At 35.7% G+C, this 18145-nt stretch overlaps 1 protein-coding gene across 2 annotated transcripts in view; it reads left to right on the forward strand.

The window, feature by feature from the left end:
* KLHL1 (kelch like family member 1) overlaps positions 1 to 18145 on the forward strand; it is a 525596-nt gene that overhangs the window by 192870 nt on the left and 314581 nt on the right. Inside the window, exon 2 of one of the 2 annotated variants that reach the window (XM_055426442.2) lies at positions 774 to 956. The exons of the other annotated variant lie outside the window; for it this stretch is intronic. Coding sequence (XP_055282417.2) covers positions 774 to 956 — 183 coding nt within the window. The remainder of the gene's footprint in view (positions 1 to 773; positions 957 to 18145) is intronic. 2 annotated transcript variants of the gene reach the window in all.

Genomic DNA, 18145 nt, shown 5'->3' on the forward strand with positions numbered 1-18145 from the left:
TTGGCCACCTGATATGAAGAGATGACTCATTTGAAAAGACCCTGAATGCTGGGAAAGATTGAGGGCAGGAGGAGACGGGGACAACAGAGTATGAGATGGCTGGATGGCATCACGGACTCAATGGGCATGAGTTTGGGTAAACTCCGGGAGTTGGTGTTGGACAGGGAGGCCTGGCATGCTGCGGTCCATGGGGTTGCAAATAGTCGGACATGACTGAGTGACTGAACTGAGTTTTTTACATAATTATACATGTATGTTTTTGTTTAATCAGTTGGGTACAGAATGTGAATCAACAATCTACTTTCAAATTTTTGTCAGTCTTTTTCCAGATGACATTTTATATTTTCTCACAGTAAAAATCACCTACTTACATAAAACATTTACTAAAACCTCACAATAATAGTAGTTTAGAAACATATAACTAAATGGTTAAACTCAATGTCAAATTGATTAAGTTAACATTTACCTAGTAATTCATTCTAGGGAGGTTATTTTTGTAATTTACCATTTCTCACTGTTTTCAAGTTTATTATCTCCTAATAAATACAGATAACCTATCTTTTAAATTTCTTTAAGGTGAGAAAAATTTACAATTCATTTATTGCTTCCTAAAACAAACCATTTAACCCCAAATGGATTTTTCTGACATATTAATAATAATGGACATAACAAGAGAATTTTAAATGTAAAACTAAAACTTTGTATGCAGTTTTGAACAATTGGTGGCACTTTATAAACCCCATCTTTTTGTGCTTTTTGTGTGTGGTTTGCAGACTGTCAGAAACTAGCCATTTGCTGACACCTCAAAGTGATATGGACTCTGGTAGCTCTGAAGAATTTTATCAGGCTGTGCACCATGCTGAGCAAACATTCAGAAAAATGGAAAGTTATTTGAAGCAACAGCAACTCTGTGATGTTATCCTGATTGTTGGGAACCGAAAAATACCTGCACATAGGTATAGTAATCTGTCTTTATCAGAAATATGAATTCATATATTTAGAATGATGGTCTGGTATATAGATTTCAAAATACTCTACAATTAGAGAAGTAAGAATCCATGTTTTTAAGGAACTTTGGGTAATTTTCTTGGTGAGAGTTATAATGCCATGTTAAGTCATCTTTTTAAGAAGTAAAGCATCTTTTTAAGAAGTAAAACTATAGTTCAGAAATAAAGCTTCTAATAAAGTTGAAAAATACCCCATTTTATTGACTCATTACTCAGTCATACAAATTAGGAATCAATTTTGACTTAGGAGTATGTACCTAAGCTCTGAAATGAGATATGTTTTTCTATCAAAATTGAAAGAAAGTCAGGTTATCTTTAGTATACACTGTCTGTTTCAACTAGGAAATTCAATGTGATATCACAAGAAATTCATAGTGATATCTTTATTTTAAATGTATTAAAAGTTCCTTAATTTGTGACATACTGATATTATTTCTAAAGCCCAATATATTCAAAAGTTAACACATTTTAAAATAGTCCTTATTATTTACTTATAAATAATAGTTCTAGGTTACATGAACTAGATATCTGATTATTTGTGTCCTATTGATATGCTATTAGTTTATTTCTGAAAATTCATTAAATTTTATGTTGAATTTTTCCTCAATTTTTCTATTTATTTTTTGAAATTTTAATGAGAAAAGAATTTTAATTTAATTTTTGAGACTGATTATTTTAAATAGCTGAATATATGGACAAATTGCCTTAGGCTACCTTGATACATGACATTTAATACCATTAATACTGATGACTAAATAGAAAACAATAAACTGTGTAAATAAATATTTACAATGTATCTCTCTTTCCCATAGTTTTAAACTTATATTGCATTATCTAGATAATATATATCCACCTAAGTGCAAACTGTTACAAGAATTCCAAAATATAAGGCTATATTTCTATTATGATAAGAATGTTAAATCATGGACATTGCATTTAAACCCATACACTAAAAATGCATAGGAAAGAACATTTGACATTAAATAATTCATCTAGATCTTATGGGATTCAATTCGTCAACTAACTATGACAGCAATTCTAATAATACAATAGTGATAGTCACTAAGTGGTGTCCAATTCTTTGTGACCCCAAGGACTAAAACTTGCCAGGCTCCTCTGTCCATGGACTTCTCCAGGCAAGAATACTGGAGTGGCTTGCCAATTCCTTTTCCAATAATACAATATTCACACTTATTTTGCAAGCAGTTCTATGAAATTTCATTATCATTACCAATAGAACAATTGTATTATCATTATTATTGAGAAAGTGTTGCAATACGTGTGACAAATATGTAGATTATTCTAACCTATCATCTAAATAGAATCTGGATAAAAATTCTGTTAAGTGATTAACAAGTGATTTTAATTTCATAATGTAGCTGTTTATTTAAATTACCCACTAGTTTAATATATATATATATTTGTTCAAGAAGACAGAGGGAATCACCTCACAAGTATGTTAACAGATTAAATTCTCATTGATTTTTTAAAACAGAGCTTTATATAATTTTAATAATCTTATTTATAGACTTTCTCATTTGAAGCAATTTTAACCAGTATATTGGGCAATTCCCCATATTAATTATATTCTATTGTTTTCCATATTACTCTTCTTATCTAGATTCTTAATATTATTTTCTAAATAATTTGGTAAATTATGCATTTATTTTATAACAAATATGACTAAAACATGTTTGTTTATTGGTTTAGATTACTGGAAAATATATCAAGAATATATTTTTTATATGAATAATATTCTAAACATTTAAATATTTTATGTATTTAGCAGATATGAAATTAGATGTATTATTGTCACTTATCTACATTTTTCTTAATATAAGAAAATTTTACCCTATTCACTAAATTTATTTAAATTAGGATTTATATTTTCTCACTCTGTGGTTTAAAACTTTAGTACTATCCTTTCAGCAAGTAGATATCTAAGTTAAACATATATTAACAAATATGTGGGAAAATATTTATGGGAAGCTTGAAAAAGGCAAGCACTGTTTGTAATAATTGCAAGTATATTGCACTTTCTTGTTTATACTTTTCCAAAACAAAATGGCTATAATTAATGCAAGATTATATCTTTGCTTAAAAAAATAATAATCAGTAATGAATGAATGGATTTTTAAGTTATACTGTTATATTGTGATTAGCACAATTGAATATTGTCTTTGGACAAAATATATATAATGTCTCAGCCATTAGCAGTGAATATGAGACTAATAAGGTAAGTTCAAATAATGGAAAAAGAAATAATTTGCATTAAGATCTCCTATTCTGCCTGAAAAGACATTGCAAGTTAAATATTATAGTCATTCACAAAGATCATGTGTGTTTTCTTTCATATTAATTGTCTTGTCATTTGAAACTTTTAAATCAATTCACATTTAAGTTAACAGATTATGACCATTACTGACTTCCCATAAAATCTTTAGCTTATGTGATGGCTATATTGCATATATATATTTAACCTGATATAAGTCACAACTATTTATTAATGAAATGCCATGTCTTTATAGGTATATTTAGATTATTGCTAGGCATATTTTCAAGTAGATTATTTCTGAAAGGCTAATAGTATTTAAGACAACCATTAATATATTTTCAGAATTAAAAATAATAAAAATTTTGATTTTATCTGTGCTTTAGTTTCTCAATACAGACTTCTAAAATACAGACTTCTTATAAATGGTCCAGATTAATTGGTTAACAACTACCAAAACAAAACATTTGAAGCCAAAACTCCAAATTCTAAATATAGGAATCTTTCTTAGGTAGGCTGCCTATAATTACGGATGTCAGATGCTGAAAATTAGACTAGCAAGATCAATACTAATAATTTAGACAGTCAAATTTTCAATAGTAAAAGAAGGAGTTTTCATGGCTTACTCTCTCATGATATACAATTATAAAATGAAATACAGTTAAGCTTTTGAAAATTTTTTCTCCCTTTAGCCATCGTTAAGAATAAGTGCCTTGCATAAGTTCCCCCTCGCCTCCAATAAAAAAATAAATTAATTATCTAAAAAAAAAAAAAAAAAAGAATAAGTGCCTTGGACATAAATAAATGAGAAAATCTTAAACAGCTAACTTCCTGTGAGTTGGAAATAGTGGCGCTTTTACTTTTATGTGCATAGAAAAAGTGTGGAAGAATCTAAAACATACAGTCAACAATCTTTGTTCTTGGGAAGTAAGGCTCCTAGGCACGATAAAGGAGGCACTGGAATTATTTTTAATGTATAAACATATATATGCTTTGAACTTCTTAGTATGAACATTTCAAGATCAAATAAGGAAAAATAAAATGATATATGATAGAGAAGAAAGAATCTTGCTCTATAGACAAAAATATTGGGTATCTCAGGAAGCAACATATTCTATTTTCATTTTCCTTCACGGGCTTCCCTAGTGGCTCAGACAGTAAAGAATCTACCAAAATGTGGAAGGCCCAGGTTCAATCCCTGGGTTGGGAAGATACCCTGGAGAAGGGAGTGGCAACCCAGTCCAGTATTCTTGCTTGGAGAAGCCCATGGACAGAGAAGCCTGGCAGCTACAGCCCATGGGGTTGCAAAGAGTAGGACACAATTGAGTGACTAGCACTTTGACAGTGTATTTATTTATTTCAAGAATATATTTATTACTCTAATGTTCTTTACTGAGCACCAGTATTATGGAAATAGTCGAGGCTAAAATTGGGAATTGCCATATTTAGAAACATTTAATAAGTAACTTAGATATTGATACTCAAGAGTAGGCAAACAGTAATGTTTATCTCTACTGATGGAAAGTTAGTTTATAGATATTCTTTGATGGGAGAAGAATAAATTATAATAGTTTTGTACAAACTTCAGAAGAAAAATAAGAAAGATCCCAGTGCCTGCTGGCTTTGGTAACTCTAGGTAACCCAGTCTTCTGGTTGGCCCAACCAAGCCAACTACCAGAGATCCAGGTTTTTATCCTTACCAGTGTCGGGCCACCCACTTGTGCTGCCAGGTTCCAGTGCCAGGCTTGCCCCTGTGGATCCAAAATTTAAGTTGGTTCCCATGGATCTGGGTTTCCTTTGTGGCTGAGCTGGAAAAGAATTCTCCTGCAATGTGGGAGACCTGAGTTCGATCCCTGGGTTGGAAAGATCCCCTGGAAAAGGGAAAGGCCATGCACTTCAGTATTCTGGCCTGGAGAATTCCATGGACTTTATAGTCCTTGGGGATGTGAAGAGTCCGCTACCACTGAGCGACTTTCACTTTCACTTGCCCTTGGATCAGGCTGTCTGCTGTCTCTGCAACAGAACCTTGCTCTGGCAGAACAAACCCTCAGACTGGCCCGGAAGTTTTCACCTTACAAGCAGACTCTGGTGGTTCCAAGTTCCAAGCTTACTCTACTGCCATGCCAGCCACAAGAATAATCCAATACTGCAATATGCTGGTGTATTAATCACCTTAATATATATGTTAGAGAGCAAAAGTGTTCAAAATAACTATAGCTACAATAATTAGTTAATAAATATACAGTGTAACAACAGGTGAATTATGACATCAAAACAAAATACGAGGAGATGAGAAAGTGCGAGTAAAAGGTCAGAGTATTCGTATGAGATTGAAATTAAGTTAGCATCAGTTCAGTTCAGTTCAGTCGCTCAGTCGTGTCCAACTCTTTGCGACTCCATGAATTGCAGCACACCAGGCCTCCGAGTCCATCACCAACTCCCAGAGTTCACCCAAACTCATGTCCATCAAGTCGGTGATGCCATCCAGCCATCTCATTCTCTGTCGTCCCCTTCTCCTCCCGCCCCCAACCTTTCCCAGCATCAGAGACTTTTCCAGTGAGTCAACTCGTTGCATGAGGTGGCCAAAGTATTGGAGTTTCCGCTTTAGCATCAGTCCTTCCAATGAACACCCAGGATTGATCTCCTTTAGAATGGACTGGTTAGATCTCATTGCAGTCCAAGGGACTCTCAAGAGTCTTTTCCAGCACCACAGTTCAAAAGCATCAATTCTTCGGCGATCAGCTTTCTTCACAGTCCAACTCTCACATCCATACATGACCACTGAAAAAATCATAGCCTTGACTAAACGGACCTTGGTTGGCAAAGTAATGTCTCTACTTTTTTTAAATTTTATTTATTTATTTATTTTTATTGGAGGCTAATTATTTTACAATATTTTATTGGTTGGCTTTGCCATACATTGACATGAATCTGCCCCGGGTGCACATGAGTTTCCCCTCCTGAACCCCTCTCCCACCTCCCTCCTCCCTTTATCCTCCCTCTGGGTCATCCCTGCACACCAGCCCCGAGCATCCTGTAACATGCATCGACCCTGAACTGGTGATTCGTTTCACATATGACAACATACATGTTTCAATGCCATTCTCCCAAATCATCCCACCCTCACCCTCTCCCACAGAGTCCCAAAGACTGTTCTATACATCTGTGTCTCTTTTGCTGTCTCGTATACAGGGTTATCATTTGCATCTTTCTAAATTCCATATATATGTGTTAGTATACTGTATTGGTGTTTTTCTTTCTGGCTTACTTCACTCTGTATAATAGGCTCCAGTTTCATCCACCTCATTAGAACTGATTCAAATGTATTCTTTTTAATGGCTGAGTAATACTCCATTGTGTATATCCATTCGTCTGCAGATGGACATCTAGGTTGCTGCCATGTCCTGGCTATTATAAACAGTGCTGCAATGAACATTGGAGTACATGTGTCTCTTTCAGTTCTGGTTTCCTCCGTGTGTATGCCCAGGAGTGCGATTGCTGGATCATATGGCAGTTCTATTTCCAGTTTTTTGAGGAATCTCCACACTGTTCTCCATAGTGGTTGTACTAGTTTGCATTCCCACCAACAGTGTAAGAGCGTTCCCTTTTCTCCACACCCTCTCCAGCATTTATTGCTTTTTAATATACTATCTAGGTTGGTCATAACTTCCCTTATCAGTAATTATTCTAAATATAATTGGATTAAATTCTTTAATACAAAGGCATAGAGTGGCTGAATGACTTAAAAACTAAGACCCAATTATATTGTCTACAAGATAGTCTCAAAGTAAAGGAATAGAAAAAGTTATTCCAAGCAAACAAAAATAAAAAGAGATCACAGTAGCTATGGTTATTTCAGACAGAATAGACTTTAAGCCAAAATTCGTAATAAGAAACAAAGATGGTCACTATATAGTGATAGAAGTGTTAATTCATCAATAGAATATAACAGTTATAAAAGTATTATGGTAAACTTTTTACAGTATATATATGTATCACATTCACACATTATATATCAACAGTGGGCTTCACATGTAGCTCAGCTGGTAAAGAAACCACCTACAATGTAGGAGAATCTTGTTTGATTCCTGTGTTGCGAAGATTCTCTGGAGAAGGGAAAGGCTATGCACTCCAGTATTCTTGAGCTTCCCTGGTGGCTCAGATGCTAAAGAAACTGCCTCCAATGCGAGAGACCTAGGTTCAATCCCTGGGTTAGGAAGATCTCCTGGAGGAGGGCATGGCAACCCACTCAAGTATTCTTGCCTGGAGAATTCCCATGGACAGAGGAGCCTGGCGGGCTGCAGTCCATGCAGTCACAAAGAGTCAAACATGACTGAGAGACTAAGCACAGCACAGCACATATCAATAATATATCAACAAAACTAAGCTAGGGGAGATAAGAGAAGCTGAAAACTTTTGTTATTTTCCCCCATTGTTTAGATATCATTTAAATAACCTCTTTATTCTTACTGTGAAGATACAGCAACTGGTAAAGCATCTTTCCTTGTATTAATTGAAACAGATGTTTATCAAGCATATTATAGTATTGGTCTGTGCCCTGCTGGTGATGCAAAAGAATGCTCATTTTCCTTGTGAAGTTTCCAACTATCTTGAAGAGGAAAGAATAACCCATAGGACAATGTACTCGTGTTTGTAAATAACTACAACTGAAATATATGGCTTTTATTCCAATTACAAGAGACAATGAAAGAAATGAGTACCATATGAGAGTATTATAAAAGTTTTTTTAGGAGAAGTTGAGATCAGTCTAATGAAAGAGAGCAAATATGCTATTTTAGATAGAATAGTATGGAAAATAGAGAAGTAAGGAATTTGCGGTTTCGAAAATTATGATGTTCCAGCTTAGCTAATGTAGAGCAATATAGAAAGTGAGCTATAAAATTAAGGCAAATATGATTATGATAAACCTTGATATCTGGTAGAGAGGTTTGCATTATGTGTACAATTAAAAGTTCACATAGGTTCTTGAATAGGGTAGTAACATAATCAAATCAATGCTGTGCTTAGTCATTCAATCATGTCTGATTCTTTGAGACCCTATGGGCTATTGCCCACCAGGCTTCTCTGTCCCTGGGGATTTTCCAGGCAAGAAGACTGAAGTGGGTTGGCATGCCCTCCTATAGGGGATCTTCCCCACCCAGGGATCAAACCCAGGACTCCCACATTGCAGGTGGATTCTTTACCAACTGAACTCCAGGGAAGCCCAAGAATACTGGTATGGGTAACCTATCCCTTCACCAGAGGATCTTCCCCACCACGGAATCAAACTGGTGTCTCCTGCATTACAGGTGGATTGTTTACCAGCTGAGCTAATCAAATCAATAATATTAATAATAGCTTCCCTGGAGGCTCTGATGGTTAAAAACCTATCTGCAATGTGGGAGATCCAGATTTGATCCCTGGGTAGGGAAGATACCCTGGCAAAGGAAATGGCAACCCACTCCAGTATTCTTGCCTGGAAAATCCCATAGACAGAGGAGCCTGGTGGGCTACATGGGGTCACAAAGAGTCAGACATTACTGAGAGACTAACACTTTCACTGTCAATAATACTAGTTAACACTCACTCTATTGCTTATCTTCCAAAACATATTTGAGTGCATCTCATATACTAAACCACTTTGTTCTGAAAAGGAAGAAAATTATTTTTCCACTTTTTCTCTCATAGAATAGAAAATGGAGAAATTAAGAATTCACCCAAATTATGCACTTCAAAGATGGTGGAAATAAATTCAAACCCAGGCTGTCTGGCTATAGAAGTAATGCTTTAATGACTGCACTAGTCTGCTTAGCATAATTTACAAAGACAGCTCTGAAAAATGGTACAGGTTTAGAAAATGTAAAAAAGATGGGCAGAACAAAAACTAGCTACTGCCCCAGGAAGCTGTTATACTTAGTCCAGGCATGAAATGAGGACTACGTAAACATTAAAAAAGAGATGAATTGAGAAATACTTTGAACAGTGTCATCAGTCAGGATCTTTGGATGCAGAGTAAAGACTGGAATTCAGGTGTGCACGGTTTATTTATAAAGTATTTTCAGAAGAAGAGCAGGATAGGGCAGAAGAAGGAGCAAATCCAGGATGTGGTCTCAGCAGGTCCGTCATTTCATCTTTAACTCCTAGTCATACCCTGAGGAAAAGGGGCAGCTTTCACACCTTGGTTCTATTAGTCATCATTATTGGACTCACTCATAGGCTGACAGTTGAGAAGGCTGTAGAATTTTGGAGATGGGGTAAGAGTAGCCAGAGCACATGGAGTGAGGCAGCTTCTGTTAGACCAAGTGCAATTGGCCTACACAGAAAGGGTAACTGGGAGCAGTTAGGTGTCAAAATCACTGGTTCTGGAAACATAGGTGTACCTCATGAAAGGGGTCTGGGCACAGGAACTATACAGTCCAATTCAAGAGGAAAAATGGATCTTGTGTCATATTTATATAGGCAACAAAGCCAGAGGAAATAAGTGATGACTTCGTAATACTCTGAAAATTCAATATATTGGTGATGAACCAAGTAGAATCAGGGAAGTAAAAAGAAAAGAGTCCTTCCAGTGAATACTGTGAGTTTAGTTGAGGGATAAGATACTAGATTAAAACCGCAATTATGTGAACCGTGAACTTCCAGATGTTCAAGCAGGTTTTAGAAAAGTCAGAGGAACCAGAGATCAAATTGCATACATCCGCTGGATCATGGAGAAAGCAAGAGAGTTCCAGAAAAACATCTATTTCTGCTTCATTGACTATGCCAAAGCCTTTGACTGTGTAGACCACAATAAACTGTGGAACATTCTGAAAGAGATGGGAATACCAGACCACCTGACCTGCCTCTTGAGAAACCTGTATGCAGGTCAGGAAGCAACAGTTAGAACTGGACATGGAACAACAGACTGGTTCCAAATAGGAAAAGGAGTATGTCAAGGCTGTATATTGTCACCTTGCTTATTTAACTTATATGCAGAGTACATCATGAGGAACGCTGGGCTGGAAGAAGCACAAGCTGGAATCAAGATTGCTGGGAGAAATATCACTAACCTCAGATATGCAGATGACACCACCCTTATGGCAGAAAGTGAAGAGGAACTCAAAAACCTCTTGATGAAAGTGAAAGAGGAGAGTGAAAAGGTTGGCTTGAAGCTCAACATTCAGAAAACGAAGATCATGGCATCTGGTCCCATCACTTCTTGGGAAATAGATGGAAAAACAGTGGAAACAGTGTCAGACTTTATTTTTTGGGGCTCCGAAATCACTGTGGATGCTAATTGGAGCCATGAAATTAAAAGACACTTACTCCTTGGAAGGAAAGTTATGACCAACCTAGATAGCATATTAAAAAGCAGAGACATTACTTTGCCAACCAAGGTCCGTCTAGTCAAGGCAATGGTTTTTCCCGTGGTCATGTATGGATGTGAGAGTTGGACTGTGAAGAAAGCTGATTGCCGAAGAATTGATGCTTTTGAACTGTGGTGCTAGAAAAGACTCTTGAGAGTCCCTTGGACTGCAAGGAGATCCAACCAGTCCATTCTAAAGGAGATCAATCCTGGGTGTTCATTGGAAGGACTGATGCTAAAGCTGAAACTCCAATACTTTGGCCACCTCATGCGACGAGTTGACTCACTGGAAAAGACTCTGATGCTGGGAAGGATTGGGGGTGGAAGGAGACGGGGACGACAGAGAATGAGATGGCTGGATGGCATCACCGACTTGATGGACATGAGTTTGAGTGAACTCCGGGAGTTGGTGTTGGACAGGGAGGCCTGGTGTGCTGTGATTCATGGGGTCGCAAAGAGTCGAACAGGACTGAGCGACTGAACTGAACTGAACCGAAATGTTACAATTAAGGCCATGCTCAAACCTGGTTCTGAAACGGTGAGTGTTAAGGTCAAAATTTAGAGACCCAAGAAAAAAACCTGGAGGCAGTGAAAGGGTCAAGAAGAGTAAGAAAAGTCAAAGAATTTGAGGAAAATCGGGCTAAGGAAGTCTGCACTGCCTTAACTCAAATGGGATTTAGAGAAGGCGTGGGAAGTCCACAGTGTTAAACTCCACAATAACCTGGAGTAGGACTTAGACAGGTTTAATAGCTTTGTAAGGAAATAAATTTGTAGTGACCTCAATAAGAGACTTTTCCAGAGTGACTGCAGGCATTCACTTATTTATACAGTTTTTGCTTCTGCTTCTCTTGCATTAATAGAAGCTATATACTCACCTATGAAGATATTGCTTTCTGGTATGCATTTCTTCCTCTTTTAACATCTAATTCAAATTTTATGTGTCACTAAATCTAAATGCAGTATAAACTTTTCTGTACTTCTCTTACTGAGTTAGCAGTATTTTGTATTTTATAGCTGATGGAGAAAATTTCATATCACTATTTAAGATATAATTCTATAGGTTTTTTAATATTTTCCTCAACATGGATGATGCCTGTTTGCAAATAAAGCCCTTATATACTTAAAGTTAAACTGTTTACCTGGCTAACTTTATGTCAATATTATTCTTATGCTCCAGAAAATATAAATATATATCTGTGGTTTATGATAGTTAACTTTGGTATTCAGTTATATTTAATTCTTTTAATAAAACTGATTAACACTGATTTATCTAATCAGTGTATAACAAATATTTGTCACCTATGGGAATATAAAGAGTTGACATGTTTAGGTACCTACCATTTAAATATGTACCAAACTGGTAACTTTAAATATTTCTAACATGTCACCAATTAGGCTATTAATATTAATAGTTAAAATCATGAATCACATCCCTAAATTCATTAAGTATATACTGAGGGTTTTTTTCAGTTGAAAAAAGTCATAAACATGAATCATAAACACTATAAATCATAAATTTATACTGATACCACTAATTTCAATGCACTTTAAACAGAAAAGAGCTTCAGGAATAAGTCAGAAAATTGTTTACAACACACAACTACAATTCAGTTTTCAATTTTTTTTTTAATTCTCTATTTAGAATCAGAACATTGTCAAATATTTTACTCATTCATCTTAAAATATATTCCTACTTAGGATTTTAAAGTATACAAAAGTCTTAACAATCATTAAAACAAGAATAAATAATCAGAAAATTGAAATAGCTGCGTGTATTTAAAGCTATCAAAAAGTGGCAAAACAATAAAAATTAAAAATAATTACAAACTAATATTCGCTTCTTAGCTTCTACTTTTACTTTAATGGTGTGAGTTGACCACAATGTCCATTTTACAACTGAGACTTACAATGCATGGAAGAAAGGCTGGAGAATGTAAATCTATAGTCAAGAGCAAAATCAGTCAACTCAACCTGGAAACAAGGTCATTAAAGCATCTATGAAAGATAATTTAAAATATCTATATTGCTGCTGCTGCTAAGTCCCTTCAGTCGTGTCCAACTCTGTGTGACCCCATAGACAGCAGGCCACCAGGCTCCCCATCCCTGGGATTCTCCAGGCAAGAGCACTGGAGTGGGTTGCCATTTCCTTCTCCAATGCATGAAAATGAAAAGGGAAAGTGAAATCACTTGGTCATGTCCGACTCTTAGCGATCCCATGGACTGCAGCCTACCAGGCTCCTCTATCTGTGGGATTTTCCGGGCAAGAATACTGGAGTGGGGTGCCATTGCTTTCTCTGAAAATATCTATAGAAAAAGGTGAATATGATAAATAATGCAAGTTGATATTAACAGAGATTTGGAGAAAAATGTTGACTCACTAGAAGTCTTCTGCAATAAAACACAATGCAAAAGAAAAATTGAGTGTAAACTGAGCTCACTCAACAACATGTAAGGTACTCTCAATTATTGGAACATACATAGAATTAAAGTCCAAAAAAGCGTTAGCAGAAGAATGGGGTGAAAAAATGAGGTACAGTTATCAGATAATTTTCTAAATTTGATGAAAAAGATCCATCCACCTCTCCAGGAAGCTTAGAAAATGATAAGAAGAATAACAAAGTAACCACATCTATAGGCCAACCTCTAAATCCTAAAATAAACTGAGAAAAACTAAAACAATTAGACATTAGTAAAACAGTGAAACAATTAGTAAAACAATTAGTAAAACAGTGAAACAATTATAAGAATGAAAAATCATTTCTATTAGAAACAATGGAGTCTTGATCATAATAGAATATTAGTTTTCTAGCTCAAAAAAAAATCTCAATCTAGAATTCTATATCAAGTGAAATAACTTTATATTCTCAATGCATCTAAATTAAGATATTTTTATAGAAATGAAAACAGAATTTATTATCATCAGACATGCTTTACAAGAAAAACTAAAGAAGCTTCTTTTACTTGAAGGGTATTGATACCTTTCAGTATCTTTATCTTTCTTTAGAACAAAACTGAGTCATTTTTACTTTCACACATATATTCTTTGGGCTTACCTGATAGGTCAGTTGGTAAAGAATCCACCTACAGTGCAGGAGACCCCAGTTCGATTCTTGGGTTGAGAAGATCCCCTGGAGACGGGAAAGGCTACCCACCCCAGTATCCTGGCCTGGAGAATTCCACAAATTGTACAGTCCATGTGGGTCACAGAGAGTCGGACACAACTGAGTGACTCTCACTTTCACTTTCATATATTCTTTAAAATGATTCTTGACTGAGCAAGAAGTAAGGAGTAGAAATAAGAAAAATTATTCTGTTGCTAGGTTCTTGCAATATTTATGAAGCATTCTGCTGCTGCTGCTAAGTCACCTCAGTCGTGTCCGACTCTGTGTGACCCCATAGATGGAAGCCCACCAGGCTCCCCATCCCTGGGATTCTCCAGGCAAGAACACTGGAGTGGGTTGCCATTTCCTTCTCCAATGTGTGAAAGTGAAAAGTGAAAGTGAAGTCACTCAGTCATGTCTGACTCTTAGTGACCCCATGGACTGCAGCCTACCAGGCTCCTCTGTCCATGGGATTTTCCAGGCAAGAGTACTGGAGTGGCTTGCCATTGCCTTCTCCGTCATGAAGCATTAGGTTGGTACAAAAGGAAATGCAGGGAATGCTAAATCAATATAACTAGGCTAAACACATCTTCATTAATCAACAATAGGAACCATTACAATCAACTCATTTTTGTCAATGAGAAATAAGTTTGTTTATTCCTTTAGGGTAAAAATCCATGCTTCAGGATTCCACAAACTCTTGGAAAGTATTTTCTGCTTCTTGCTGGTTGTGGAAACATTTTACGTGCAAAAAGTTGTGCAGATGCTTGCAGAAATGGTAGTTGATTGGTGAGAGAGGTCAGATGAATATGGCTGATGAGGCAAAACTTTGTAGCTAAATTTCTTCAACTTTAAAGCTTGGTTGTGTGACATGTGTTTAGGCATTTTTGTGGAGACAATTCGGGCCCTTTCTGTTAATCAATGTCAACTGTAGGCATTACAGTTTTCAGTGCATCTCATTGATTTGCTGAGCATATTTCTCAGATGTAATAGTTTCACTAGGATTCAGAAAACTGTAGTGGATGAGACCAGCAGCAAACAGTGACCATGACATTTTTCACTTTTTTCTTGGTGCAAGTTTGACTTTAGGAATTGCTTTGGAGCTTCATTTTGGTCTAACTAGGGAATCCCAAGTAGCTCAAATGGTAAAGAATCTGCCTGTAGTGCAGGAGAACTGGGTTCAATCCTTGGGTAGGGAAGATTCCCTGAGAAGGGAATGACTCCCCACACCAGTGTTCTTGCCTGGAGAATTCTGTGGACAGAGGAACCTGGCAGGCTACAGTCTATGGGATTGCAAAGAGTAGGACTCAAGTGAACAGCTAACACTTTCACTCAGTCTAATTGCTGAGCTGGTTGTCATAACATAATTAACTTTTCAACTCACATCACAATCCAATCAAGAAATGGTTCATTGTTATTTCACAGAATAAGAGAAAACAACACTTTGAAGCAAAGATTTTTTTTTTTTAATTTGGAATCAACTCATAAGGCACCCTCTAATCAAGCTTTTTCACCTTTCCAATTTGCTTCAAATGCCAAATAACCATAGAATGATTGATGTTGAGTTCTTTGGCAACTTCTTCTGTATTTGTAAGAGGATCAGCCTTGATGATGGCTCTCAGCTGGTCATTGTCAACTTCCAATGACACTTCTCATTTTCATGGTTCTCATCTCCTTCATAAAACTTCTTGAACCACCACTGCACTGTATGTTCAATAGCAGTTCCTGGGCCAAATGCACTATTGATGTTGCAAGTTGTCTCTGCTGCTTCATGATCCATTTTGAACTTGAATTAAACAAAAAAAAAAACCTCAGGAATTTGCTTTTTGTCTGACATCATTTCCATAGTCTAAAATAAATATAAAATAAAAAACAAGTAATAAGTCATTAGCAAAAATAAATAAATAAAGTGAGAGATACACATTAAAATGATGTATAACAATTCCACATTTATTTAAGCATATATTTCAGTATTAAACAGTAAAGTTCAACAATGCAAAACCACAATTACATTTGCACCAACCTAACAGTGCAATTTCACTTGACAGTAGACTGTTGCTAGTTAAAAATTAGTGTGTAATCTCTAGACAGAGTCAGCAGACTTAAGTGCAGAGGCCACATCCAACATGCAGGTAGGTTTTGTATGGACCATGAGCTAAAATTCATTTTTACATTTTCTATTGATTGAATTTTCTTAAAGGAAAATGTGATAGCATATGTTGTTGTGGGCAACTGAGATGCTAAATTCCATTTGACTCATGTGTGATCCTGTGGACTATAGCCCACTGGGCTCCTCTGTTCATGGAATTTTCCAGGCAAAAAACTCGAGTGGGTTGCCATTTCCTTCTCCAGGATATCTTCCCAACCCAGGGACTGAATCTGTGTCTCCTGCATTGGCAGGTGGATTCTTTACCTCTGAGTCACCAAGGAAGTCCTAGGGAATGTATGCATGATTCTTAATACCTAAACTACTTTATAACTGACTCTTTGTAGAAAAAGTTCTGACCCCTATTTAAAAGCAACCACTTTAAAAAAATAATCACATATACATGCAAGAAAAAAGAGGCAGTTAAAACATAAATGAATGAGATAAAATAAAAGACACTAATAAATAAATATAAAAACCAAAAAGACTAAATGGAGCAAATTGAAAGCAAATATAATTGAGTAGAATGGTAGAATTAAACCGGAATATAATTTTTTAACAATAAACTTTACTAAATTTTAGAAACTGAATGTGTGCTTGGTCTCTCAGTCCGACTCTGCGACCCCATGGACTATAGCCTGCCAGGCTTCTCTGTCCATGGGATTCTCCAGGCAAGAATACTAAAGTTGGTTGCCATTTCTTTGTCCAGGGGATCTTCCCAACCCATGGATCAAACCCAGGTCTCCCACATTGCAAGCTGATTCTTTACCATCTGAGCCACCAGGGAAGCTCAAGAATACTGGAATGGGTATCCTATCCCTTCTCCAGGGGATCTTCTTGACCCAGGAATTGAATCAGGGTTTCCTGCATTACAGGCGGATTCTTTATCAGCTGAGCTACCAGGGAAGCCCCAAGGAACTGGGGATAAAATGGACTAATTCTTGAGAAATGTAAATCTTAGTGAAGAAAAACAATATATAAAAAAGGCTTGTAGCTAATTTAATCATTGAAATTGGACTAATATGTCACCTTTTCCCAAAATAGGCCAACAAAGATTTTATTTAAGTAAGCTCTGGAACATTTTAAAAGAAAAGCTATTTACTTTCTTCCATAAGTTGCTATACATAATTTAGAAGATCTTAAGCTGCCAGTTCATTTTACAAGGCTAGTATAATTTTTATTCAAGAGTCAAATAGGGAAAAACAAGAGAAGAAAATAGTAGGTTCATTTCTCATGACTTTAAACAGAAAAATCCTAATGATAATTTTGATTCAGAAAAAAATGCATTTTATGAATTTTAGCATCTACATATTATAAATCTGTTTGGCAAAGCTAAAAATTAAAGGGGTTTTCCTTACTTGTTAAAGCTCATACAACAAAAACTTAGCAAGCATTGTACAGGAAGAGTCTAGATGTGACTTGTTTAAGATAGAAAGAAACTCAAATTTTCTCTCCCAACATGGTTACTGTTTAACACATCATTGAGGTCCTATATGAACCTGAAAGAAAGGCATAGTGAAAGGAGTCATGGAGAATGGACAGAAAGTGGTCAAAACAAGATTCTTAGCAGATGATTTAATCATCTGCCTAGGAGACAAAACAGTTAAATCAGAAAGACTATTAAGACAATTCATTGAATATGCCAGATAAGAGATAGATCAATGAAAGTTTCAACTAATGAATTCTACGTCAACAAAAATCACCAAAAAAGTAACTTTTTGAAGTTATTATTCATAATATTAACAAAACTCTAAATTATGTAGGAATCAAAAAAGAATACAAAAGATAATTTTAGAAAAAAAAAATTTGAATGAAAAGCAGACAAGATATTCTGAATACATGGAGAGATATTTTATACTTTCGTATTGGATGACTTTAGTAATAAATATATGAACTATCCCCAATTAAATCCGAAATTCAGTGCATTTTAATTAAAATTTCATTTAATTTATTTGAAAAGCTTGTGTTAAATTTCATATGAAGAATGAAACTCCACTAATAGTTAAATGAAAGTAAAAATAAAAAGGGAGGATTTGTTTATAAAGACTATTTAGAATCATTTTTTTCTAAAATATATTAGCACAAGGACAGGAAAATAAGAAAAAAAAGTCAGCGACAGGTCACAATACATTCAGGACTAGAATTTTAAATATAGTTGGCACCATTAATTCGCTGGGACAAATCAAATTCTTTAGTAGTTTCATGGAACATGGATGAGTATGTAGAGAAAAATAAACTTGGAATCCTATCCAAAAGGATGAATGACTTAAATTT

The sequence above is a fragment of the Moschus berezovskii genome, chromosome 13 (genome assembly GCF_049115385.1).
Source record: "Moschus berezovskii isolate FMDL1 chromosome 13, NW_MosBer_1.0, whole genome shotgun sequence".
NCBI lineage: Eukaryota > Metazoa > Chordata > Mammalia > Artiodactyla > Moschidae > Moschus > Moschus berezovskii.